At 43.6% G+C, this 22,671-nt stretch overlaps 1 protein-coding gene across 10 annotated transcripts in view; it reads right to left on the bottom strand.

Annotated features, from left to right (window-relative positions):
• Positions 1-22,671, bottom strand: part of ERG (ETS transcription factor ERG) — a 315,894-nt gene that overhangs the window by 21,776 nt on the left and 271,447 nt on the right. For 5 of the 10 annotated variants that reach the window (XM_086402063.1, XM_086401984.1, XM_086402212.1 and 2 more), the window contains 3 exons: positions 3,230-3,433; positions 2,324-2,404; positions 293-364 (listed from right to left, as the gene is read on the bottom strand). In XM_086402063.1, coding sequence (XP_086258189.1) covers positions 293-364; positions 2,324-2,404; positions 3,230-3,433 — 357 coding nt within the window. The remainder of the gene's footprint in view (positions 1-292; positions 365-2,323; positions 2,405-3,229; positions 3,434-22,671) is intronic. The other 5 variants (XM_086402384.1, XM_086402473.1, XM_086402565.1 and 2 more) reach the window with 2 other exon arrangements.

Below are 22,671 nucleotides of genomic sequence, written 5' to 3'. Positions count from 1 at the left end.
CGAAATCGGACAGGCGTTGGGAATGACTTCTCGGCCCGTCTGTGTCTGAGATCAGCTGGTGAACGGGCTGACCCGCTTTTCAGCCTGCAGTTCAGGAAGGGACTGTCCCTGTGATCTCTGAGGGGAAAGGTCTGACTGATTCTAGGCTCCAGATCCACAGAGGCAGAGGCAGATTGTTTAGGGCTCCCATCCAAGATCAGCTGTGTCACGTGACGTAGGTCACGCATCTCACAGGACATCCTGGGATGTCTCTCAAAAAAAAAAAACAGATGACACAGGGGTGTTTTCGTACCTGGCCTAGTTGTAATTCTTTGCGTAGCTTCGGGATATACTGAAGTATTTGGGAAAATAAAAGCTGCACCCCCTGCAGACAAAAGGAAAGACAGAAAACGTGAAGGTCTTGCTGCCATGGTCGTCCATCTCAGCAACAGTGCCTAGCCTACTCTCCCCCTGACAACCGAGGCAGGCAGCCTTCTGGAACCAGCCACACCTGATCTGGGCAGCAGGGGCAAGGACGCGCGTCAGAAACCTTTGCTGAAGCTGGAAGGGATGCTCCACTTGGCATACAGGGTCTTGGGTTTGGATTATTCAGCTTCCTCCTGAAGCCCCTTCCTGTGTTTCTCCATCCTCCCACAAGCTAGCTTTATTAGAACAATTCCATGCTGGGTGTTTTCATTTTCAAATTGTATAAAAATCCATAAAACATTTTTATGGAGCCCTTGGAAAGTAGTACCAAAAAATTATAACTATTTTGCAAAGAATATATGGATCTAATTAAAAATGAATTCGCATCTCTTTTCATATGCCTATCTTCCCTTTCTCTCTCTCAATCAATGCTCAACTTGCTAACGGACAAAATTCCCTTTTTTCCAGCTCAGTCCATTTGGAATGTGCTACCCTGCTTTTCGATTGCTTCTATGTTTAGCAAAGACAAAAATAATGAAATCAGAGCTTCCTTGACACTTTCATTCCCTGCTAAAAAGAATTTTTAAATGACTATGAAGTTATCTGAAAGTGTGTCTTTTCAAAGCATTTCCTAAGGAAGGGGAATTACTTTGTCTAAGGTGCTTGCTATTTCTGGCCACGAGGTTATTAAAAAGCTTATTGTGTAACCTACATCAGAAAAGTGTAGGATCAATTCAAAGCAATTTTTAAACTTCAGATTAAAAACATAACGTTCTGAACATTGAGGGCCAGCTCAAGAATCAACTAGCAATCCCTGCTCTACTCAAGCTTGGACTCACTCATATTGTATGTTTAAAAATAACACAGCAAATATTTGGGAAATGGCTGCATTTCTCTGTGTGGGTTGACCATGAATTGGCTGGCTTGCTTATGAGGGGTTACTTGGTCCTTCCAACACTCGATGGTTTTCTCCCTAGCCTGGGAGTGGCAGAGGGTCCCGGGAAAATGATACAGTGGGGTTGGCAGCCTGTGGTCAGGCTTACACAGTGTCTCCATCACAATGGAGAAAAGGGATGCCACCAGGACCACATTCATCCACAGAAAGCCCAGCCTCTACCCTCAGCCTTTACTAGGAGGGGAGGGAGAAGGGTTAGCCAGGAAGAAGCATCATGTTAAACTCTATCAGGCTCAGGCCAAAAAAAATAAGATAAATAAATATTAATAAGATGTAGAATCAATAGTTAAGATATGGAATAGCAGGTATTTGGTTAGTCACTAATTTCAAATCTTTCAAAATCATAACATAGCCTCCCTCGCAACAAAAGCTCCCCAGAGGCAACCAACATTCCCTCCTACTGCCTTTTGCAAAAGTACAAGGTCTGTGCAAGAAGATGCAAGTCAAGTCCAATGGCCTAAAACTTTACCAAAAAGGGAAAAGTATAATCCCTGCTTGTCCTAGTAAATGCTCCTTTAAGAATTAAATAAATAAATAAATAAAATAAAAGTGTTGAGTTCTCAGCCTTTAATTTTCAAAGGAGAAAAAGGAGGATGCGAAGGGCCCCTTTACACAGGACATGCTTTTAGTTTCTACAGTCAGCACAGGGCATATTGGAGCACTCAGAGCAGCAGACAGTGACCCAGCAAAGTGAGCTGAGGCTATGGCTAGAAGCTAATCCCGCACATCTCTTGGCTGAAAGAAATCCTCTGACTGGCCAGGAAAGCAGGGGAGTACTCAGAGACCAAAGAGGCTGCGGAAGCGCCAACACAGAGCCCTGATCTACCAAGGACCCCTCCACCATCCACCTCTGCCGTCTGCCTTCCTGACACACTGGCTGTCCCATGTTCTACCTGGAAAGCATGTGACCTGTGAACAAAAGCCTACGCTTGTCCTGGGGGCAAGGGGCGGGGCCAGCATTACCTGTGTTTCTAGCATGCATTAACCGTGGAGAGTTTTGTAAGGCTTTATCAACATCATCTGAAGTCAAATGTGGAAGAGGTGCTACAAAACAAAACAAAAAGGCAACATCCAAATGAAAAAAAGAGAGAGAGAATTACCTTCCTTGAAAAATTAAAAAAAAAAAAGAAGAAGAAAGAAAATATCTGCCCCTCCTCCCGCCCCCAACACTCCCCACCCTAAATATCATGGGCTGCTTGGAAATCTCTCCATGGCTCTGCTACCAGTTAGCATGTTAAAACCTAGATGGGGGCCTATATTGAATCCAGGGATGCCAGGCAAAGCATTTACACCAGAGAGTTCACACCACCCACTGTAGCACTATCTCGACTAGCTCCTTCTGATTGTGCTTGACCTCTGAAATGTTAAAGCATGCAGCAGACTCTGTAGATTCATGCCTCTCATTGCCAAGATGCCATTCCCATTCTGACAGGCTAAGCCACATCTCAAGGTACCAAGCAAAAACGCTCATTTTGTGCTCCAGTGGGGTATGCAAGGGAGTTTGGTTTGGCTCTCAGGAAGATGAACGCCATACTTCCCATCAAGTAGGAGCCCTACGGTAATGTTTCTCCTGTTTGGACCTCATGGAGATGAACTAACGTGTGACTGGGTAAAGCTCTGTTTCCCTCTGATACATGATCTTCTCGGTCAGGGGAACCCTGGAGGAGCAACGGAACACTGGAGGTGACTTTGCTGCTTCTTATAAAAGAGCCACTTTCACTCCCCATCTGGCTAAGTCATCACCTTCTGAGCATTCTCTCAGATCCTAATGGGAATCAGGTTAGGGCAGCAAGAGGGCTGAATCCTCTGCATCTGAGGTTAAGAAGGACCTCAGACAGTGGTCTTCGTGGGGACTGGGGACCGCCTTACTCTCTCTGAGGTAGTGGAGGTGCGACAGAAGGATGTCAGCGTTGTAGCTCGGGGTGAGCCTCTGGAAGTCATCTTTGGTCATCTTGCACAGCTCCTTCCCGTCGATATTCTGGAATAATAAGATGTCAACGTCCGGAAGCCCGTATTCTTTGACTGCCCACTCCAGCCACTGCCGGACATGGTCTGTACTCCATAGCGTGGGATCTGAAAGGGGATGGAAGAATATTTGATCAACGCCTGAAGACAAACTCCTGGGGCAGAGCCATATCCCAGGTGGGATCTCCCACTAGCCACAGCTTTCCAGAGCATCATCTGCCACTCTTCCAGAATTTTCAAGCCAGGCTCAGGGACCAGTCCAAGGAGAATATCCGAAGAAGAACAACCGACTTATGCTCAGAGACTACTGTTTTTAAAGTAAGTTTTTTTGTTTTTGTTTAAGCAAAGAAGGGTATTTATTGATTCACATAACTGAAAAGTCCAGGGGATATACTAGCTTCAGGCACGGTTTGGTCCAGAGCACAAACACTGTCACGAGACTCAAGTCTCTCCATCATTGGCCTCTCTTTCCTCTGTACTGGCTTCATTCTCTGACTGGTTCCTTTGATACGCTGGGCCCTGTTGGTTTGAGTTTTCCACCCTAAAGAGCTAAACAACTTCCGTAAAGAGCTTCTGAGCCTCTTTCCACAGTTCACTAAAACTCTTTAGGGTTGAGAATCACTGGACCAACTTGAATCCCATGGCCATTCCTGAACCAATCACTATGGTCAAGGAGGTGGGCTGTGCCGATTCATCAGGTCTGAATTCCACGTCCACCCAGGAAACCTAAGTTTAAGTCAGACTGATCCACATGGACTGACAACAGAGAGAGGGGGCTCCAGGAAACATCAAGGAGTTGATCCAAAGGGATGGAAGGGATGCTGGTCAGTCAAAAACAACACTGATCTCAATACCATTTCACGCCAGTCAGAATGGCTGCCATCCAAAAGTCTACAAGTAATAAATGCTGGACAGGGTGTGGAGAAAACGGAACTCTCTTGCACTGTTGGTGGGAATGCAAACTAGTACAGCCACTATGGAGAACAGTGTGGAGATTCCTTAAAAAACTGGAAATAGAACTGCCTTATGATCCAGCAATCCCACTGCTGGGCATACACACTGAGGAAACCAGAAGGGAAAGACACGTGTACCCCAATGTTCATCGCAGCACTGTTTATAATAGCCAGGACATGGAAGCAACCTAGATGTCCATCAGCAGATGAATGGATAAGAAAGCTGTGGTACATATACACAATGGAGTATTACTCAGCCATTAAAAAGAATACATTTGAATCAGTTCTAATGAGATGGATGAAACTGGAACCTATTATACAGAGTGAAGTAAGCCAGAAAGAAAAACACCAATACAGTATACTAACGCATATATATGGAATTTAGAAAGATGGTAACAATAACCCTGTGTACGAGACTGCAAAAGAGACACTGATGTATAGATCAGTCTTATGGACTCTGTGGGAGAGGGATAGGGTGGGGAGATTTGGGAGAATAGCATTGAAACATGTATAATATCATGTATGAAACGAGTCGCCAGTCCAGGTTCGATGCACGGTACTGGATGCTTGGGGCTGGTGTACTGGGACGACCCAGAGGGAGGGTAGAGGAGGGAGGAGGGAGGAGGGTTTAGGATGGGGAATGCGGGTATACCTGTGGCGGATTCATTTCGATATTTGGCAAAACTAATACAATATTGTAAAGTTTAAAAATAAAATAAAATTTAAAAAAAAAAAAGAAAAGAAAAAAAAAATAAATAAAACTGCAAGGACAAAAAAAAAAAAAAAGTTTAAAGGGAATTATCCTGGAAGTTTAGGATTCATCATACCACTTGCTTCTTTGTTGCTCAATTAACCTGAAGTTTCCTGGAGGGATAAGGTTTTCTTCTTATTCATTTCTTTTTACTTATTCATTTATTCATCTGAATAAAGAATATCTGAATCATTTTGCTCTACACTGAAACTAACCTAACACTGAAAATCAACCAAACTTCAATTAAAAAAAAAAAAATGGGAGGGACTTCCCTGGCAGTCCAGTGGTTAGACTCTCCGCTTCTAATGCAGGGAGCCTGGGTTTGATACCTGATCTCACATGCTGCACGGCACACCCATAAAATAAATAAAATTTAGAAAAAATAAATTTTAAAAAACAATGAGGAAAAAATGAATAAGAACCAATGAAAACTTTTCTTAAAAAATACTGGTGTCTTTATATGAAAAAAAGAACATATATCAGGAAGATGTTAATTACATATTAACAAAAAAACATACAATATTTGTATGAAATACTGGAAAATATTGACCACAGAATTGGAAATAACATGAAGGTCAACCTGAACCCTAGCACCCCCCAGGAAGCAAGTGTTTCTAGGCAAAAGGCATCAGTTACACGCTCTTCCTGCAGAGAAGCTGGTCTGGCAACTCACTCACACCTGCAGGAGGCAAGCTGTCTGGGGGCGTTCACATTCCACAACCCAGGCACAAACACCCACAGGATGCAGGCAGCGTCGTCACGCTCGGCCACCGTGTACGGAAGGCGACCCCCAAGGACTAGGAAGCCAGGGCCCTGGGGAGAAGGGGCAGGTGATCCCCTCAACAGAAACACAAGTTGAGCGCACCCCACGCAAACAGCCTGGGTGGAGGGTACCCCGTATGCCTCGCTGGGAGATGCGACTCCTCCCTGGGGTCCCTGAGCACCAGGAGACATCGGGACCGAGAACAAAAGGCCAGAGTTCGTCTAACCCCTGGGTCTCTCAGTGCCGTGACCCCCGGAGACTGCTTCTCTCCTCTGTGTCTGCTTCCCTTGTGGAATGAAAACCTAGGTCTGGGGGTCTCTGGACAGGCTGGGAGAGGGCAGATCATCGTGAGTGGAAACATCTGCTGTGGGAAGAGACCACCCTTTCATCGCTTTCTACCTTAATAGTTCTGAATCCCGTTTGCTCTTACTAATGTTTGAGGCTGCTCAAGCATGGGCATCCATGTGCTGTTGGAATACACTCTGTATTCCAGAAACAACAGAGTAACCGCGAGAAACAGCCAGTCACGTGCCGCCTTCCCTCCTTCTTTCCTTTTCTTTCTCACTCTCCTGTCTCCCCCTCCCTCCCTTCTTTTGTTTCTTCCCTACGGTTTCACATGTTTCTTAGTAAAAACGAATTATTTCGACTCCAATAGAATTCATCCCCAGCCCACTGCCCTCCTGGACACCCCCGAGAGACCACTATCCTGAAATGTTGCATCCATTGCCCCTGTGCATATCTGAATAGTCTTGCTGTATCCACTAACATATTGTTGTGTGCCTTGCAACTTAATATAAACGACATCTAGTTTGCTTTTAGCACTCGGCACTGTATTTTCAGGATGTGGTCAAGTCCATCCATGGAGGTACAGTTCATCATTCAAGCAGCTCTTGCACACCCCCTCCCCATGAATATACCCAATTTACTTACCAGTGAGGACCCCTGCATCCCCTTCCCCACCCACATGTGAAGGAATCTGCATTGGTCCATACCCTGGGCTCCACATGAGAGTCATGGGGAGACAGAAAAAAACACCAAAAACTACAGATGCCCACTCTCACTCACAGAGATGCTGAATGAAATCTGCTGGAGGGCAACCTGGGTATCAGTTGTTAAAAGCTGTCCAGATAATTCTAATGTGGTTCAGACCATCTACTCCTGGGTTTCACTCTTAAGAGTGTGATCACAGGACCTGGAAGCCTCTACATTCCCTGGGACCTAATTAGAAACGCAGAATCCCCAGGTGCCATGCAGGCCTGCTGAATCTGAGTCTATTTTCATAGGATTCTCAGCTGACCTGTGTCCACACGAAGCCTGCGGAAGTGCTGGCCTAGGTGAGTACCTCCATGCAGAATCCATGGTCACAGGACCCATGCCTAACTAAGATCTCTGGTTCTGCTACAAAGCACAGAATATCTACAAAAGCTCAAATGGCAGCGTTGACAGAAAGGTACGCCTATGCGTTTGTAATCCAACCACATGGAAACATTTTGTTAGCCTGTGAAAACTGAATGTTAACTCCATCCAAGTCACTGAAGTTCAGATGGCTCTCTGCCATGAGGTCAGAATTCTGCTTTCACGGACAGAACGTTCAAAACTTCAGACTGTTTCCACAGAAAGTTTTTTTTTTTTTCCTCCCTTTTTCTCATGGTATGTCATGACTCCTCATCATATAGGAACAAATCATATATTGGTCTCAGGATGCTCTGAATCCAAGCCCTCTTTCCTTAGTTCTATGCAGAGGAAGCCCTCTGGGAAAGAAGGTCCTCCCTTCCACAGGGTCCCCAAGTCATTTCCTGTAAATTCCACCACTGGGTTAGAACACATGGAAGGACTATGCTTTGGTGTAACTACTTCCTAGAAATCAGTTCACTCTGGAAAGGCATTTTCTTCTCTTAATAATGGAAACACATTCTGAAAATGATACATAAATACCTTCCTGAAAGTGGCTGGCTTCACCTTACCATGGCCAGGTGACACCTCAGGAAGACAGCCAGAAGAAGGCCAATCTCTCTGCAGCACCCCTTGGTGTGCCTGTTAATGGGTTTCCCTCGCTAAGCTCAAGGTTGCGATGGCTCTTTCAATTTTCCTTTTAAGGGAATCTCGTGCAAGACCCTGGAGGCCAATTTCTCTTTGATCTGCACGATTACTGCTAAATTCTGGCTTCGGATTGGTCAAATGGCCCTTCTCTTGTCCTGCTGGCATGAGCATAAATTCCTACAACCTTCCCAGTCATCAGTTAGGCAGTACTTTTCAGATGCCTTTTAAAAACTGTGTGTATTCTCTGAACTAAAAATTCCACTTCTAGAAATTCATCCTTAGGAAATCATAGAGGAAGTACGCAATGATTTATTTTCAAGGATGTTCTTTGTAGTGCTGTTTATAATAGCCAAACATTGGAAACACCCTAAATGTCCCACACAAAAAAGAACAAGTTAAGTTGCTGTACATTTAGGAACATTCTTGTGATATTTAGAGACTAAAAATTACACGGCTGAATGTAGTTACTGATATAAAAAATGTTCAAAATAGATTAAAATTTTTGAAAACATTATGGTCGTATAATTATATTCTTCAAAGAAATACAAATATATCCTTGGAAAGAATTTTCAAGAGATAGGCATTGATATGGCAATTATTGCATCTGAGCAAAAGGCAATGGAGATTTAAATTTTTTTTCTTTTCATTCAACATTATCTTCTCTTTTTTTCTACAATGAATATGTGATACTTTGGTTAAACAGTTACTTATAAAATATATATATATATATATCTTGTGTTTCAAAATCAAAACAAGGTCCCACAAAGGACTGCACATTTACATTTGCTAAAATGTTTTTATGACATTTTCATAAAATTTTAATACTACATTTTTTATCCAGTTCATTCATGGGAGTTGTTTCATTGGAAAAGAATAAAATTACACCAAGTCAGGTTACCTCTATATACTTTTGGAATTCAATCTCCACACCTCTGCCCTACACATTTAGAAGCAAAGAATATTAAAAACAAAATATGAAAATATGACCGCTTGATAGAGTAAATGAGGACGCTCCTTCCCAACCTGTCTCTGGGGCGCCGTTACTCTAGACCGCCTCTATGGGTGTTCTACAGAGAATGGTTTGCAAGGATCAAGTCCGAACTCTTCAGTCTGAAGCACACGTCCCCAGGTTCCCGGGCCCCACGGTTTTCCTAAGCATCGCTCCCAGCTTTTCCTCCACCCGGACCTGCCATCTCCACACACCCAGCTGTCATGTCGTGAACCCACACCCCGTCTGTGCCCACACACCTCCCGCCGGTTGAAGACTCGTCTTTCTTGCACCCTCGCCCACACTCACCACCTCCTTTGGGTATCTGTCCTCCACACGCCTGAGGTTTAGGAGCTGATAGTGACTCCCCGGGCAGGGAAGTGAGGACAAGACGGGAGGCGCTGTCCCTGCCCACGGCAGGGCCCACCCTGGGCTTCCCCAAGTTCCCTAGGCCAGGCATGGATGCTGCTCTTGTAAAAGGGTATTTTTTTAGGGTTCAAGTCAGTGTGTGGGGTCTCAGCTCACCCTTCAGCTCCACAGAGCACCCAGGAGAGAGGCTTCCAGGTCTCCTCCATGGCCCATGATGGATCAGCCATGTTTTCTTATTTCCGCCCCACCCTGCCATCACAGAAGGGAGCTCGCAAGGTCCCACAAGATTCAACAGGTCTTCCCTCTTTCCCTGACCCCCAACTATGCGTATGAAGGAGAAAGGGGAGGGGTTACAGGATGAGCCCCAACCCAGGGTCACCTCTGCCTCTGTTCAGGGGTGGATCACACACCCTCTGCCCCCCAGGGAGTGGTGCAGCTCAGAACCTGTCTCCTAACCTCATCACTGAGCCTGGGGTTTCTTTTCTTTTTTTATAATGGCATTGTTTTCTTAATTGGAGTCTGGTTGACTTACCAGGTTGTGTTAATTTCCACGGCATAGCACAGTGATTCAGTTCTACACACATATATTCTTTTCCATTATGGTTTATCACAGGATATTGAATATAGCTCCCTGTGCGATAGAGTAGGAGCTTGTTGCTTACCCACTCTGTATATACCAGTTTGCATCTGCTAATCCCAAACCCCCAGTCCACCCTAACCTGTCCGCCCCATGGCACCGCCAGTCTGTTCTCCATGTCCCTGATTCTGTTTCCTAGATAGATTCACTTGTGTCATATTTCAGATTCCATATATAAGTGATATGATGTTTACCATTCTTACTTCACTTAGTATAATCATTCTCTAGTTGAATTCCTGTTGCTACAAATGTCATGATTTTGCCCTGTTCATGGCTGAGCAGTATTCCATTGCATGTATGTACCACATCTTCCTTACCCTTCTTTACTACTAGTCAACTGTCGGTAGACATTTATAAAACAATGTGTACATTCCACAGACCAATAGGACTTTTGTCTTAAGACCAACAGTCTTAGTCCTTAGACTAAGCTGAATTTAACTAAGCATTTACGATATACACAAGTACTGCAGGGATTCAGAGGTGGCCAAGACAAAGATGCTGACAATCTACCGAGGGAGGTAGCCATGAAGATGACCCCAAAATGGAATGAAATCTGTGTTATCCAAGCAGGATGTGGAAGTACAGAGAAGCAGCAATTCATCCCAATCAGGGGACAGAAAAAAAAAAAAAAAAAAGCGGGCAGGGGGGGAGTTTCACCAGAAGGGTTTGGCTTGAGCCTGCATGAACAAAAAGGATTTTGACCGCAGTACGATGACAGATGGAGAAGGGAATGGCAACCCACTCCAGTATTCTTGCCTAGAAAATCCCAGGGGCAGAGGAGCTTGGTGGGCTACAGTCCATGAGGTTGCAAAGAGTTGGACACAGCTGAGCCACTTCACTTTCTCTTTCTTTCAAAGAGAACCTTGAAGATCTTGCTAAGAAGGTGGGACTTTATGATCTAGGAATTCCAGAGTCACTGAAAATACCTGAAGAATCAAAGAATGTCTTAATTCACATCCAGCATAGCAAATTTGGTGATCAAATAAAAGGTTTTATCAGGAGCCAGAACACTCATATTTGGGTTCTGATTCAACCATTCCTTAGATGCAAAAGTCAACCTCTCTAGAGGTTTTCTTTTTTTCTGTGGGTAATTAAGTGAAATGTTAGGGGAAGAGAAAAGTCAATGAGATAATGTATGTGCAAGCACTTTGCCAACAATAACACATTACAGAGCAATAATGCATCCACGCACTGGATTCTGCACTGCAAACTCTGCTAAATTGAAATAAACAGTCTATTATCACAGGGGAAGCCTCTTCCTTTCAACACAAAAGTCTGATTTATCACTTCATTTTAAGAAGCTTTAGGAGGTGCTTCTGGCAGAGGAACCACGAGCCGCTAGAGATAAGTTGCCTTGTTTTCAGTCCTCCAGTTCAACTGTTTTGAAAACATCTATGTCTAGTCTCCACAACGCGTGGACATCAAACTGGTAAATCCCTGTGGTACAGGGTTAAAAAAGAAAGTCATCTCTCTCTCTGCAGCCTCTTATTTGTATTTTAGATGACACAGTTAATATCCAAAAGTTTTACAAATGTTATTTCAGTAAGCGGAGATTAAAACAATAAATAAAAGCAAAGCAGATTTGCACTGTTTAGGCGGGAGTGGTGAGGGGTGAGGGGATGACAAGCAGTGGGTAGGATTAGGGTTGAAAATTTTTTTTTTACGTTTCCCTGAAACTGGATTCTGACTTAATAGAATTCCACTGCTGCCAGGAAAATATTAAGTAGATATTTAAATTAAGCAAAAGGATACTGCATTGCTGAAGACACACGGTGCCTTCTTGAAACAAAATACCTCATATAGGCAAGCATCCTGTTTCTGAGACACTTGCCCCACCCGACAATGAACCAAATTGGTGATAAGTCCTGAGTGTCATTTTTCTTGAACAGTATCAATGTAAAATACTGGCTTCCAGAAAGAAAAATCACCCATGGTCATGAAAAAATACCAACAAAAATAAATTACATTTCTAAGTCATATCACAAGCCTGTGAGGTCTTTGTTTATAAAACCAGACCCTGGCGAGGCTGCCAGTCTGCTGTTCTAGACACTCAGAAGCCTGCAAAAATAAGATTTAGTATTTTGCCGCCTCATCAGAACAAATTTTACATTTATAAAGAAGCCTGAAAAAGAGAACTGGCTCAAATTTGAGCCTCAAGAAATTGAAATTTGAGCTTAAGAAAAGAGCCTACAGTTAAGGTTACTTCTGAATCTTTTCATTTCCAAACGATGAATGTGGTTCAGTCACTATTTTGATAATTACTGATTTCTAGTTTTATTGTACTTTTGTCAGTGAATGAGGTGTATATGATACTGATTTTTTGAATAATGGTTGTTACTCCTATGGCATGGTCCATTTCTGCAAATGCCCTTTGAGTGCTTAGAAAGAAGGCTTCTAATCGTTGAGTACAGGTTTCTATAAATAACCACTAGATCAAAATTAGTAATTCACACATAATTGCCATGTCATTGATCTATCAAAAGCTGAGAAAGGCAAATTAAAATCTCTCACTAAAATGAACTGGTCTATTTCTCTGTGTAGTTCTTTATGTATTTTGAGGCTATGTTATTAGGTACATTCAGCTTTATTACCGTACATTCTTCATAAATGTAAACACTTTTTATCATGTGGTGACTATCAGTTTTCTCCAGTAATGCTTTCTGTTTCCATTTTTGCCAGCTTTATTTTGACTGCAATTTGGCTAGTGTATCTATTCCCATCTGTTTACTGGGATTCCTCGTCTGTGTCAGATGTTTCTGTAAATAGTACATAGCTAACTCTGGAGTACTTTTAAAAAATCCGTTTTATCATTCTCGGTCTCTAATGACAAGTTTGATCTACGTACATTTATTGTTACTGGTGTATCTGACTTCTAACACTTCAGGCTTTCTGTGACTGCCATATCTGTTGTTTCTCCTTTCAAGTATCTGATTGACTTCATCTATTTTTCTTTGCTCCTTTTTGTTTGTTTCTCTACTGGTTGGGTGTTTAACATTCTACTCCAATTTCTTCACTTCTTAATCTTTATACAAAATAAAAATTTAATCCCCAAATGTCCTTTACCCAGAGAACATAAGGTATTTAGGAACCTTTAACACCAGTCATTCATTGCTCTGCTTATATAGTAATGTCAGTCAATATTTTTATTCAATAGAGTCTGTGGCAGGAAAAAGGATGTTAAGAGACCAGAATAGACCTAGAGCTTTCTCAGTTTCTCCCAGTTCCTGGAAATCTCCTTCTATCGTCCTCTGTGCCCTGTTTGGCTATTGAGAGGTTTGCTGTCCTTATAACTGGCATTATTTTCTGACAGTCTGTCTTCTTTCTTTTTATAGGGGGGTAATTAGTGAGTTCGCTAAGTGGTCTTTTTTTTTTTTTGCCACATCGAGTGGCATGTGGCATCTCAGATCTTTGACCAGGGATGGAACTCAGAGCCTCAGAACAGAGTCCTAACCACTGGATCACCGTGAAAGTCCCTGTCTCTCATTATTTGCCTCTAAAGTTGTCTCTGGTGTTCTGCAGTCTCACGGTAATGTGATTAGAGAAGATGAATTCTTCTTCATCCTTCTCTAGACGGTGTTTCCTATATTTGGAGAATGGTTTTATTTATCGATTTTGGGAAACTCTTAGCTGTTTATCTCTTCAAGTATTGCATCTCATCCATTCTCTTTATTCCCTCTTTCCAGAACTTCTAATAGGTCTACGCTGAGTGCTTCCCAACCGTTGACTTTTCTTCTTAAACGTCCCCTTTTTGTCCCTGTGCGACACTCTGAAAACAATCTTTAATTCGCTTCTCAGTCTTTTCATATCAACTGTTTAATCCATCTACTGAGTTTTTGATATTCTCTGATCTGAATTTTGAATACTCTCCTGTGTTTCTAGGAATTCTATTTCTCCTTCATCCATTCTTTTCCATAATCTTTTTCCTCTCTTTGCTTATTCCCTCTTTTATGTATCTGTTGTTTAGAAATTAAGCCATGTTCAGCTCATGTGACTTCATGGTCTACAGCCTGCCAGGCTCCTCTGTTTATGGGGTTCCCCAGGCAAGAATACTAGAGTGGGTTGCCATTTCCTTCTCCAGAGGAATCTTCCAAACCTGGGGACTGAATCCTGTCTCCTGCATCTCTTGCATTGGCAGCCAGATTCTCTTCCTCTGAGACACCAGTGAAGCCCTTTAGGTATCTAGTCACTTTTTAAATCTACTTACTCTGTATTCTCTATATCATACTTTAATTACCTAACATTACTGAGGGTTTAATCATGGGAGAAATATTAATAACCTCAGATATGCAGATGACACCACCCTTATGGCAGAAAGTGAAGAGGAACTAAAAAGCCTCTCGATGAAAGTGAAAGAGGAGAGTGGAAAAGTTGGCTTAAAGCTCAACCTTCAGAAAACAAAGATCATGGCATCTGGTCCCATCACTTCATGGGAAATAGATAGGGAAATAGTGGAAACAGTGTCAGACTTTATTTTGGGGGCTTCAAAATCACTGCAGATGGTGACTGCAGCCATGAAATTAAAAGACACTTACTCCTTGGAAGAATAGTTATGACCAACCTAGATAGCATATTCAAAAGCAGAGACATTACTTTGCCAACAAAGGGCCGTCTAGTCAAGGCTATGGTTTTTCCAGTGGTATGTATGGATGTGAGAGTTCGACTGTGAAGAAAGCTGAGCACCCAAGAATTGATGCTTTTGAACTGTGGTGTTGGAGAAGACCCTTGAGAGTACCTTAGACTGCAAGGAGATCCAACCAGTCCATTCTAAAGGAGATCAGTCCTGGGTGTTCTTTGGAAGGAATGATGCTAAAGTTGAAACTCCAGTAGTTTGGCCACCTCATGTGAAGAGTTGACTCGTTGGAAAAGCCTCTGATGCTGGGAGGGATTGCGGGCAGGAGGAAAAGGGGACGACAGAGGATGAGATGGCTGGATGACATCACCGACTCAATGGACGTGAGTTTGGCGTGCTGCGATTCATGGGGTCGCAAAGAGTCGGACACGACTGAGCAACTGAACTGAACTGAACTGAATCACGTTGTCTGTTCTTTCTGCTGAATCTTGGTCTTGATAGATGCTTCCTGTTTTCATAATTTAGGTTTGCAGCATCATCTTCTGTAGGTCTTTATCTGTAGGAATTCTGTCAAGCTTGAATTGAAGGCGAGCTTCTCAAGCCAGATTTTGTCTTTATTTCTAGCCCATAACCACTTTTCAATGGTTAATTTCTCAGACTGGGGACAGTTGTATGCATGAGTTAGGAGGTCCAACCCCTGCTTTTGCAAGTCCAAGATGTAATCTCCTGTCCCTAATTGATCTTTAGAACCCAAATAACTGTATTATAGACATGAGAACCCCACCCCCACCCAAAGCACCTAAGATAACAGGAGACAAATGGGACGAATAGACTGCCATGTTCTCAGTTTTTGCCTTGTCTTTAGTCCATAAGGAACTTGCTGACTTTCTTCCCAGTTCAGCTGTGCATTCAAAAGGCTGTTAGATTTTATGCATCATTTCCAGGGACTCTGCGAGAGGCCCTTTTAAGTTCAATGGTTTACTAGAACCAAGAGTCTTCTCTGCACAAATTTTATTCATCTACCTTCAAACTTTTCCCTTTTCACTGCAGCCATCAACCTAGCTCACACTATACTCCACTTCCTTCGTGGATTAAATAATCGACTGTCAAAAATTAACTGTACATATGGATTGTTCAATACCCTAGGGAAGAGCACAAAGAACTGTAAAAAAAAAAAAAAAAAAAAGGTGTGCCTACTTTCAGCTCACTGCGAATCAAAAATTCCATCATATATTTTATTCAAAAAATACATGACTACATTATTTTTGTTGGGCTCTAAAGATATCTTTGACATTCAGACATGCCAAAATATTTCAATGGGATAGTCATTCTCAGCTCTTCCTAAAGTGGGTTATCTAGCTTGGAGATTTTGTTTTTCTTTTTTTCCTGTTTCCTCCTCTTAGTTAGTACTCCATGAAAACACTGCATATGCTCATCATGTTTTAGAAATGGCGTGACCTGTTCCACTTAAAAGTCTCTCCCTGCTTGGGCTGTCTCTCTTTGCTCCTCTTTAAATACTGGTATCCCGGGAGTTTTGTCCTCCACTCTCCTCACTCCATAGATATCCCCTGGCCATCTAGACTCTCGTGTTCCAACTACAGCGTGCATGCTGTATTGGTTTTCAAGGGGTGCCACAAGAGAACCACACACCAACTGGCTTAAAACAATAGGAATGTGTTTCCTCATAGTTCTGGGGGCTACAGGTCTGAAATCTAGCTGTCAGGAGGGCTAAGCTCACTCTGGGACTCTGAACAGAATCCTTATTTCCCGTCCCATCTTCTGGGGGTGGGTGGCACTCCTCGGGGTTCCTTACAGCTGCACCCTTCTAATCTCTACCCCCATCCTTACATAGGCTTCTCCCTGCATCCTCACATCACCTTCCCTCTGTGTATGTCTGGGTCCAGATGCCCCCTTCAGATAAGAGCACCAGTCATTCTATCAGGCCCACCCTTGTGACCTCATCCTAACTTGATCAAATCTGAAAAGACTCTATTTCCAAATCAGGTCACGTTCCAAGGCACTGGAAGTTAGGATGTAAATGTATCTTTTTTTTGGTAGGGGCAAAATTCAACCCATAATAAATGCTTATCTTTTGAATGTAGGGCTGTCTCCCAAATGCCTGAAGAAATATGAAAAGAAGAGCTGCAATTTTTGGAAGCATTACCATATCCCAAGCACTGTTTATACACTTCACACATGCGTCTTATTTAATCCAAACTACCATCTTTATTTTGATGGCACAGAAACTAAGGCTCAGCAAGATTAAATGACTTTCCAGAGCTAGAAAAGGCGTAGTTTAGAACTCAAATGTATGAAATGTATGATCCTTGATAAAGGACTTTAACGCTATGCTCCACAGGACACACTGAACTGCCTTGTAGGTATCCCATGGGTATCCTAAGTACAATGAATCAAACGAACATCGCATGTGCATGCTCAGTTGCTCAGTCATGTCCAACTCTTTGAAACCACATGGACTATAGCCCTCCAGGCTCCTCTGTCCATGGGATTTTCCAAGCAAGAAACCTGGAATGGGTTGCCATTTCCTCCTCCTGGGAATCTTCCCAACCTAGGGATGGAACCCACACCTCCAGCACTGGCAGGCAGATCCTTTACCACGAGCACCAGCTGGGAAGCCCAAAGGACATCATCTGTCTTACTTTTTTTCTACATTTACGAACATCCACCCAGCTATTTTTGCTAAATCAAAGCTATTTTTAATTAGATTCTTCTCTTGGTTTAAAAAAAACACAACAGGTAAATCATTATCATCATGGAAATGTAAAGGTTCAGAGCTGAGCAACATCATAGACAATCCTGAATATCAACTTTACTCCATGACTTACTACTTACATCTTTGAAAAGGCCATTTCAGAATCTACAACAATTTAACAAATTTATTCCATCATTCTACTTTCTTGTGTTCTTCCTGGACACTTTTGATCATGTATTAATAGTGTCCGAGTAAGAGCTCAGACTGTGGATTCAGACAGAACTGGGTCAGAATTCTGGCTTTCCACATCATCGGCTGGGACATCTTGGGCAACCATCTTACTTCCCTAGTTTTAGTTTGTTTATCTATAAAGTGAGAATAATAAATAGTTTCTACACCATAGGATTTTTGTGGAATTCAGATGAGATTGTTGTTGTTCAGTGGCTCAGGCATGTGCGACTTTTAGCAACCAACCCCATGGACTGCAGCACGCCAGGCTTTGCTGTCCTTTACCATCTTTCCTGTTATCTCCACCATTAAATGAGATAATACATTTTCAACAAAGAACACGGCGAAGCGGCTGACAACAGTGTGCCCTTGGCAGACGGTCACCATTTCTGTTTTTATTATTTCAGCCGCATAGAACCCAATGACAGTTGCCTCAATTCAGCTTGCAGTTTAAACATGTATTAACTGGGACCTTAGGATTTAAGTTTTAGTTGGTTGGGTTATAGTTGCTTGACTTAGCATAAAAAATTGTAACCAGAAGCTTATAGAAACACATTCCATAATGCAGACATAATGGGAGAGATCTTTGGGAGTGTTTGGAGGCATGACAAAGTAAAGCAGAAAAACGTGTAGTTTATTGAAAACAAATGCGTGGTTAACAAATGGGAGAGGGAAGTGGGGGACAAATTAGTGCTGTGGGATTAGCACATACAAACTAGCATATATAAGTAGATAAGCAACAAGGATATACTGTACAGCATAGGGAATAATACTCATTATCTTATAATAATCTAATCATGGAGCACAACCTGTAAAAATACTGAGCCACTATGCTGCATGCCTAAAACAAACACAGTATTGTAAACTGACTAGGAAAAAGTCAAAGTATTAGTCACTCAGTCACGTTTGACTCTTTGCAACCCCATGAGCTGTAGCCCACCAGGCTCCTCTGTCCATGGGATTTCCCAGGCAAGAATACTGGAGTGGGTTGCCATTTCCTTTTCCAGGGAATCTGCTCAACTCTGGGATTGAACCTGGATCTCCCGCATTGGAGGCAGATTCTTCATTGTCTGAGCCACCAGTGAGGCCCCCATAATACTTTAATTTTAAAAAAGAACTGCTTCACCAACAGATACTTAATCACTGAGTACAGGCCTGAGGATTGGCTCTGGTCTCACCCATCTGTACATGTATCCTTGGCAAAGTTATTTCACTTCCCCAGGGCCCAATTTTCTCACATTTAAGAGTTTTATGGGACTTCCTTCATGGCTCAGGGCTAAAGAATCCGCCTGCCAATGCAGGAGACAGGTTGATCCCTGGTCTTGGAATAGTCCACGTGCCGCAGAGCAACTGAGCCCAAGGGCTACAATTACTGAGACACGCGTGCCTAGAGTCTGCGCTCTGCAGTAAGAGAAGCCACTCCAGTGAGAAGCCCACATACTGAAACTATAAGTAGCCCCTGCTTGCAGCAACTAGGGAAAGCCAACATGCAACATCGAAGACCCAGCACAGCCAAAAAAAGACAAATACATACATTTTAAAAGAGTTTAATGATAGGGCTTCCCTTGTGGCTCAGCTGGTAAAGAATCCGCCTGGGATGCTGGAGACCCTGGTTTGATTCCTGGGTTGGGAAGACCCACTGGAGAGGGGATAGGCTACCCGCCTCAGTATTCTTGGGCTTCCCTGGTGGCTCAGCTGGTAAAGAATCTGCCCTCAATGCGGGAGACCTGAGTTTGATCCCTGGGTTGGGAAGATCGCTTGGAGAAGGGAAAGGCTACCCAGTCCTGTATTCTGGCCTGGAGACTTCCATGGACTGTACAGTCCACAGGGTCACAAAGAGTCAGACACGACTGAGTGACTTTCACTTTCAATGATAGTTAAGAGTATGTGTCCACTTGACTGGATTGTGGGATGTCTAGATATTTCATTAAACATTATTTCTGGGCTAATCTGCAAGGGTGCTTCCAAAAGGTGTCGGCCTTTGAACTATGAGATTGAGTAAAGACTGGGAGAGGGTAAGAGAGAGAAAGAGAGAGAGACTGGTTCTGCTTCTTTGAAGAACCCTGACTAATAAAGAGCTGAATGAAGATCAGCAAGAATCTTGCACATGCATCCCCTGTGATCCTCTGATTCCAACTAACTAAAGGTGGATTCCCACTAACTCGACTGATGCACGCTTACTGACTTCTGCATGTGGGCCACGAGTTCGCTGCTTTGTCTGGTGGTGAAGAATGCAAAAGACATTATCACCAACTCACGATGCTCTCAATCTAATAGAACACACAGGCTTATAAATAACCACCTTTAAAAAGATTGTTGCTGTTCAGTTGCTAAGTTGTGTCTGACCCCATGGACTGTAGCACACCAGGCTTCCCTTCCTTCACTATTTCCCAGAGTTTGTTCAAACTCATGCCCATTGAGTCAGTGATGCCACCCAAGCATCTTGTCCTCTATCATCCCCTTCCCCTCCTGCCTTCAATCTTTCCCAACACCAGAGTGTTTTCCAATGAGTTGGCTCTTTGCATCAGGTGGCCAAAGTATTGGAGCTTCAGCTTCAGCATCAGTCCTTCCAATGACTATTCGGGCTTGGTTTCCTTTAGGACTGACTGGTTTGATCTCCTTGCTGTCCAAGGGACTCTCAAGCGTCTCCTCCAACACCACATTTTGAAAGCATCAATTCTTCAGCACTTAGCCTTCTCTATGGTCCAGCTCTCACACCTGTACATGACTACTGGAAAAAGCATAGCTTTGACTATACAGACCTTTGTTGGCAAAGTGATGTCTCTGCTTTTTAATACACTGCCTAGGTTTGTCACAGATTTTCTTCCAAGGAGGAAGCATCTTTTAATTTCATGGCTGAGTACACTGTAATAAAACGTTGGCCATTTGGACTTGGAGAGTATTTTCTTCCATTGCTTGTTGTTCATCTACTTTCAACCTGAGCTTGGAGATGTCATCTTCAGAAAAGGTCTTGTGCAAGCCATAGGAACTTTCTGCCACTTTGAGAAATCAAAATCCTGACTTTCTAAGAAACCAGACCAGCAAAGACTCACACTGGCATATGCCTTCTGTCTGCACTGAGCTGTTTGCTAACATAACTCCCCCTGTCCATAGAGGATGTCACAAGGAAGGTGCTCATGTCTGAGTTGCTGCTGCTGAGTCACTTCAGTCGTGTCCGACTCTGTGTGACCCTATAGACGGCAGCCCACCAGGATGCCCCGTCCCTGGGATTCTCCAGGCAAGAACACTGGAGCGGGTTGCCATTTCCTTCTCCAATGCATGAAAGTGAAAAGTGAAAGTGAAGTCGCTCAGTCGTGTCCGACCCTCAGCGACTCCATGGACTGCAGCCTTCCAGGCTCCTCCATCCATGGGATTTTCCAGGCGAGAGTACTGGAGTGGGGTGCCATTGCCTTCTCCCATGTCTGAGTTAAGCCCAAATACAATGTCCAGAGATTCTGCTTTTAGGATTCTGCACCAGGAAAAACATTCCCTTCCCTGTGAAATTTATTTCTGATAAAAGATATTATTTCCCCTATGTATCTTTTTTGTTGGCCACCAGGAAGCTCAGTGCTATTCTAGAAACTAAGCCACAGCATCTTGGCCAAACTTGTGGCCAAAAGAGCTACATTGTTCCTTCATGTGACCTTGGTTTTCCATTAATATTCATAATTGCCTTAGCTGTGGCTGTTGAGTTGCAAAGTCTTGCCCAGCTCTTTTGCAACTCCATGGACTGTAGCCTGCCAGGCTCCTCTGTCGTGGGATTCTCCAGGCCAAAATACTGGAGTAGGTCACCATTTCCTTCCTCCTCCAGGAGATCTTCCTGACCCAGGGACTGAACCCAAGTCTTCTGCATTGGCAGGTGGATTCTCTATCAAACTGAGCCACCTGAGAAGCCCGACTGCCTTAGTATCGGTCCCCAGTTTCTAACTGATCAGTAGTTTGGCTCACGTGATGATCAGTAGTTTGGTCTGCAAGGCATGTCAAATCCTTCATGGAATTAAACACTATATCTAGTATACACATGCATTATAGACTATAATACAAAAACACATAAAGTGTGATGTAGGGATTGCTAAGATGTCATCAGAGAAGCAATGAAGGTGCCTGAAGATCCAGGGTGGTTTCTTAGAGAGGGTGGGTTTCAAAGGTGCCTTGGAAAGCGAGAAGGACTTGTTAGCAGGGGAGCAGGAGGACATTCCATTGGAGGGAACCGCCTGGGAGAGGACACAGATGACAACGCAGCACAGGAGTAGAAAGATACGACTGGGGGAAGGGCTAGGGCGGAGGGAAACGGTGGAGGTGGCGGGGCTTCGGAAAGCGCATCACGAGGGGACAAAGGAAGCTGTTCCTCACGGTCATGCTTACGGTCATCTTGTTCCCCAGCTATTTGGAAACACGTGTCTGAATCACTCATCTGAGCTCTTAATCATGCTCTCCCCTCCACGAATGACTTAACCTCACGCGGCCGGGTCTTATCTGCTTCTCACAGGCTTCGGTCATTTCCTCTGTGACTAGTACAACAGTAACAAGTACTCGGTGGATACCTCACACGCTGAGTAGAAGTCACCCGGCAAGGAGGGCCTGAGCACGACACGATGGGAGAAGCTCCAGCCACGTGTGTCTGGGGACCAGGGACTGGGGGTTTTAAATCTCCTAAGAGCTTTTATTCTTGGTGACTGGAATATTCCAAGTGCTCAGTGAATGAATAAATGAATGAGTACAGAGAGCGAACTTTGTTAAAAGGTGAATAACTCAGCTCGGTGCTCTGTGATGACCTACAGGTGTGGGATGGGGTGGGGTGGGGTGGTGGGGAGGCTCAGGAGGGAGGGGAATATATGTATACATACAGCTGATTCATACTGTTGTAGAGCAGAAGCTGACACAGTAATGTTATGCAATTATACTCCAATTAAAAATGAAATTTAAAAAGCAAACAGGGGAAACAAAGACCAATGTGGCAACTATTTCCCTCGGAGACTTCTGACCCCCATGAGCATTTGTGCTCAAGGTGAATATTTAGACAATGAAAACAGAAGTGTTTGAAAAGCCCAGGCTTCAGCACCCATTTTGGGGACTAAAAACAACAAAAAAAGGAGGAAATCTTCTCAAAATGATGTAAGCTGCTGAAACCAGAGGTTCTGTTGCATTTTGCAACTTTGAAGAAAAGTGGGTAAAGACCATGCCTTCCTCTTTGCCAGCCCTCTTGCTTAGCACGTCGCCAAGGACACTGTCAAAACCTAAACCGTGACCGCGGGAGGCCACTCGGCACACGGAAGGACAGTATCCTGATGCTGAGGCTTCATCAGACAGCACAGAACCTATGTTCCCCAGAAC

The sequence above is a fragment of the Bos grunniens genome, chromosome 1 (assembly GCF_055505025.1).
Source record: "Bos grunniens cultivar Pamir isolate PY7600 chromosome 1, Bosgru_T2T1.0, whole genome shotgun sequence".
Lineage (NCBI taxonomy): Eukaryota > Metazoa > Chordata > Mammalia > Artiodactyla > Bovidae > Bos > Bos grunniens.
The sequence above is the reverse complement of the archived record's forward strand: the minus strand, read 5'-3'. Positions and strand labels throughout refer to the sequence as shown.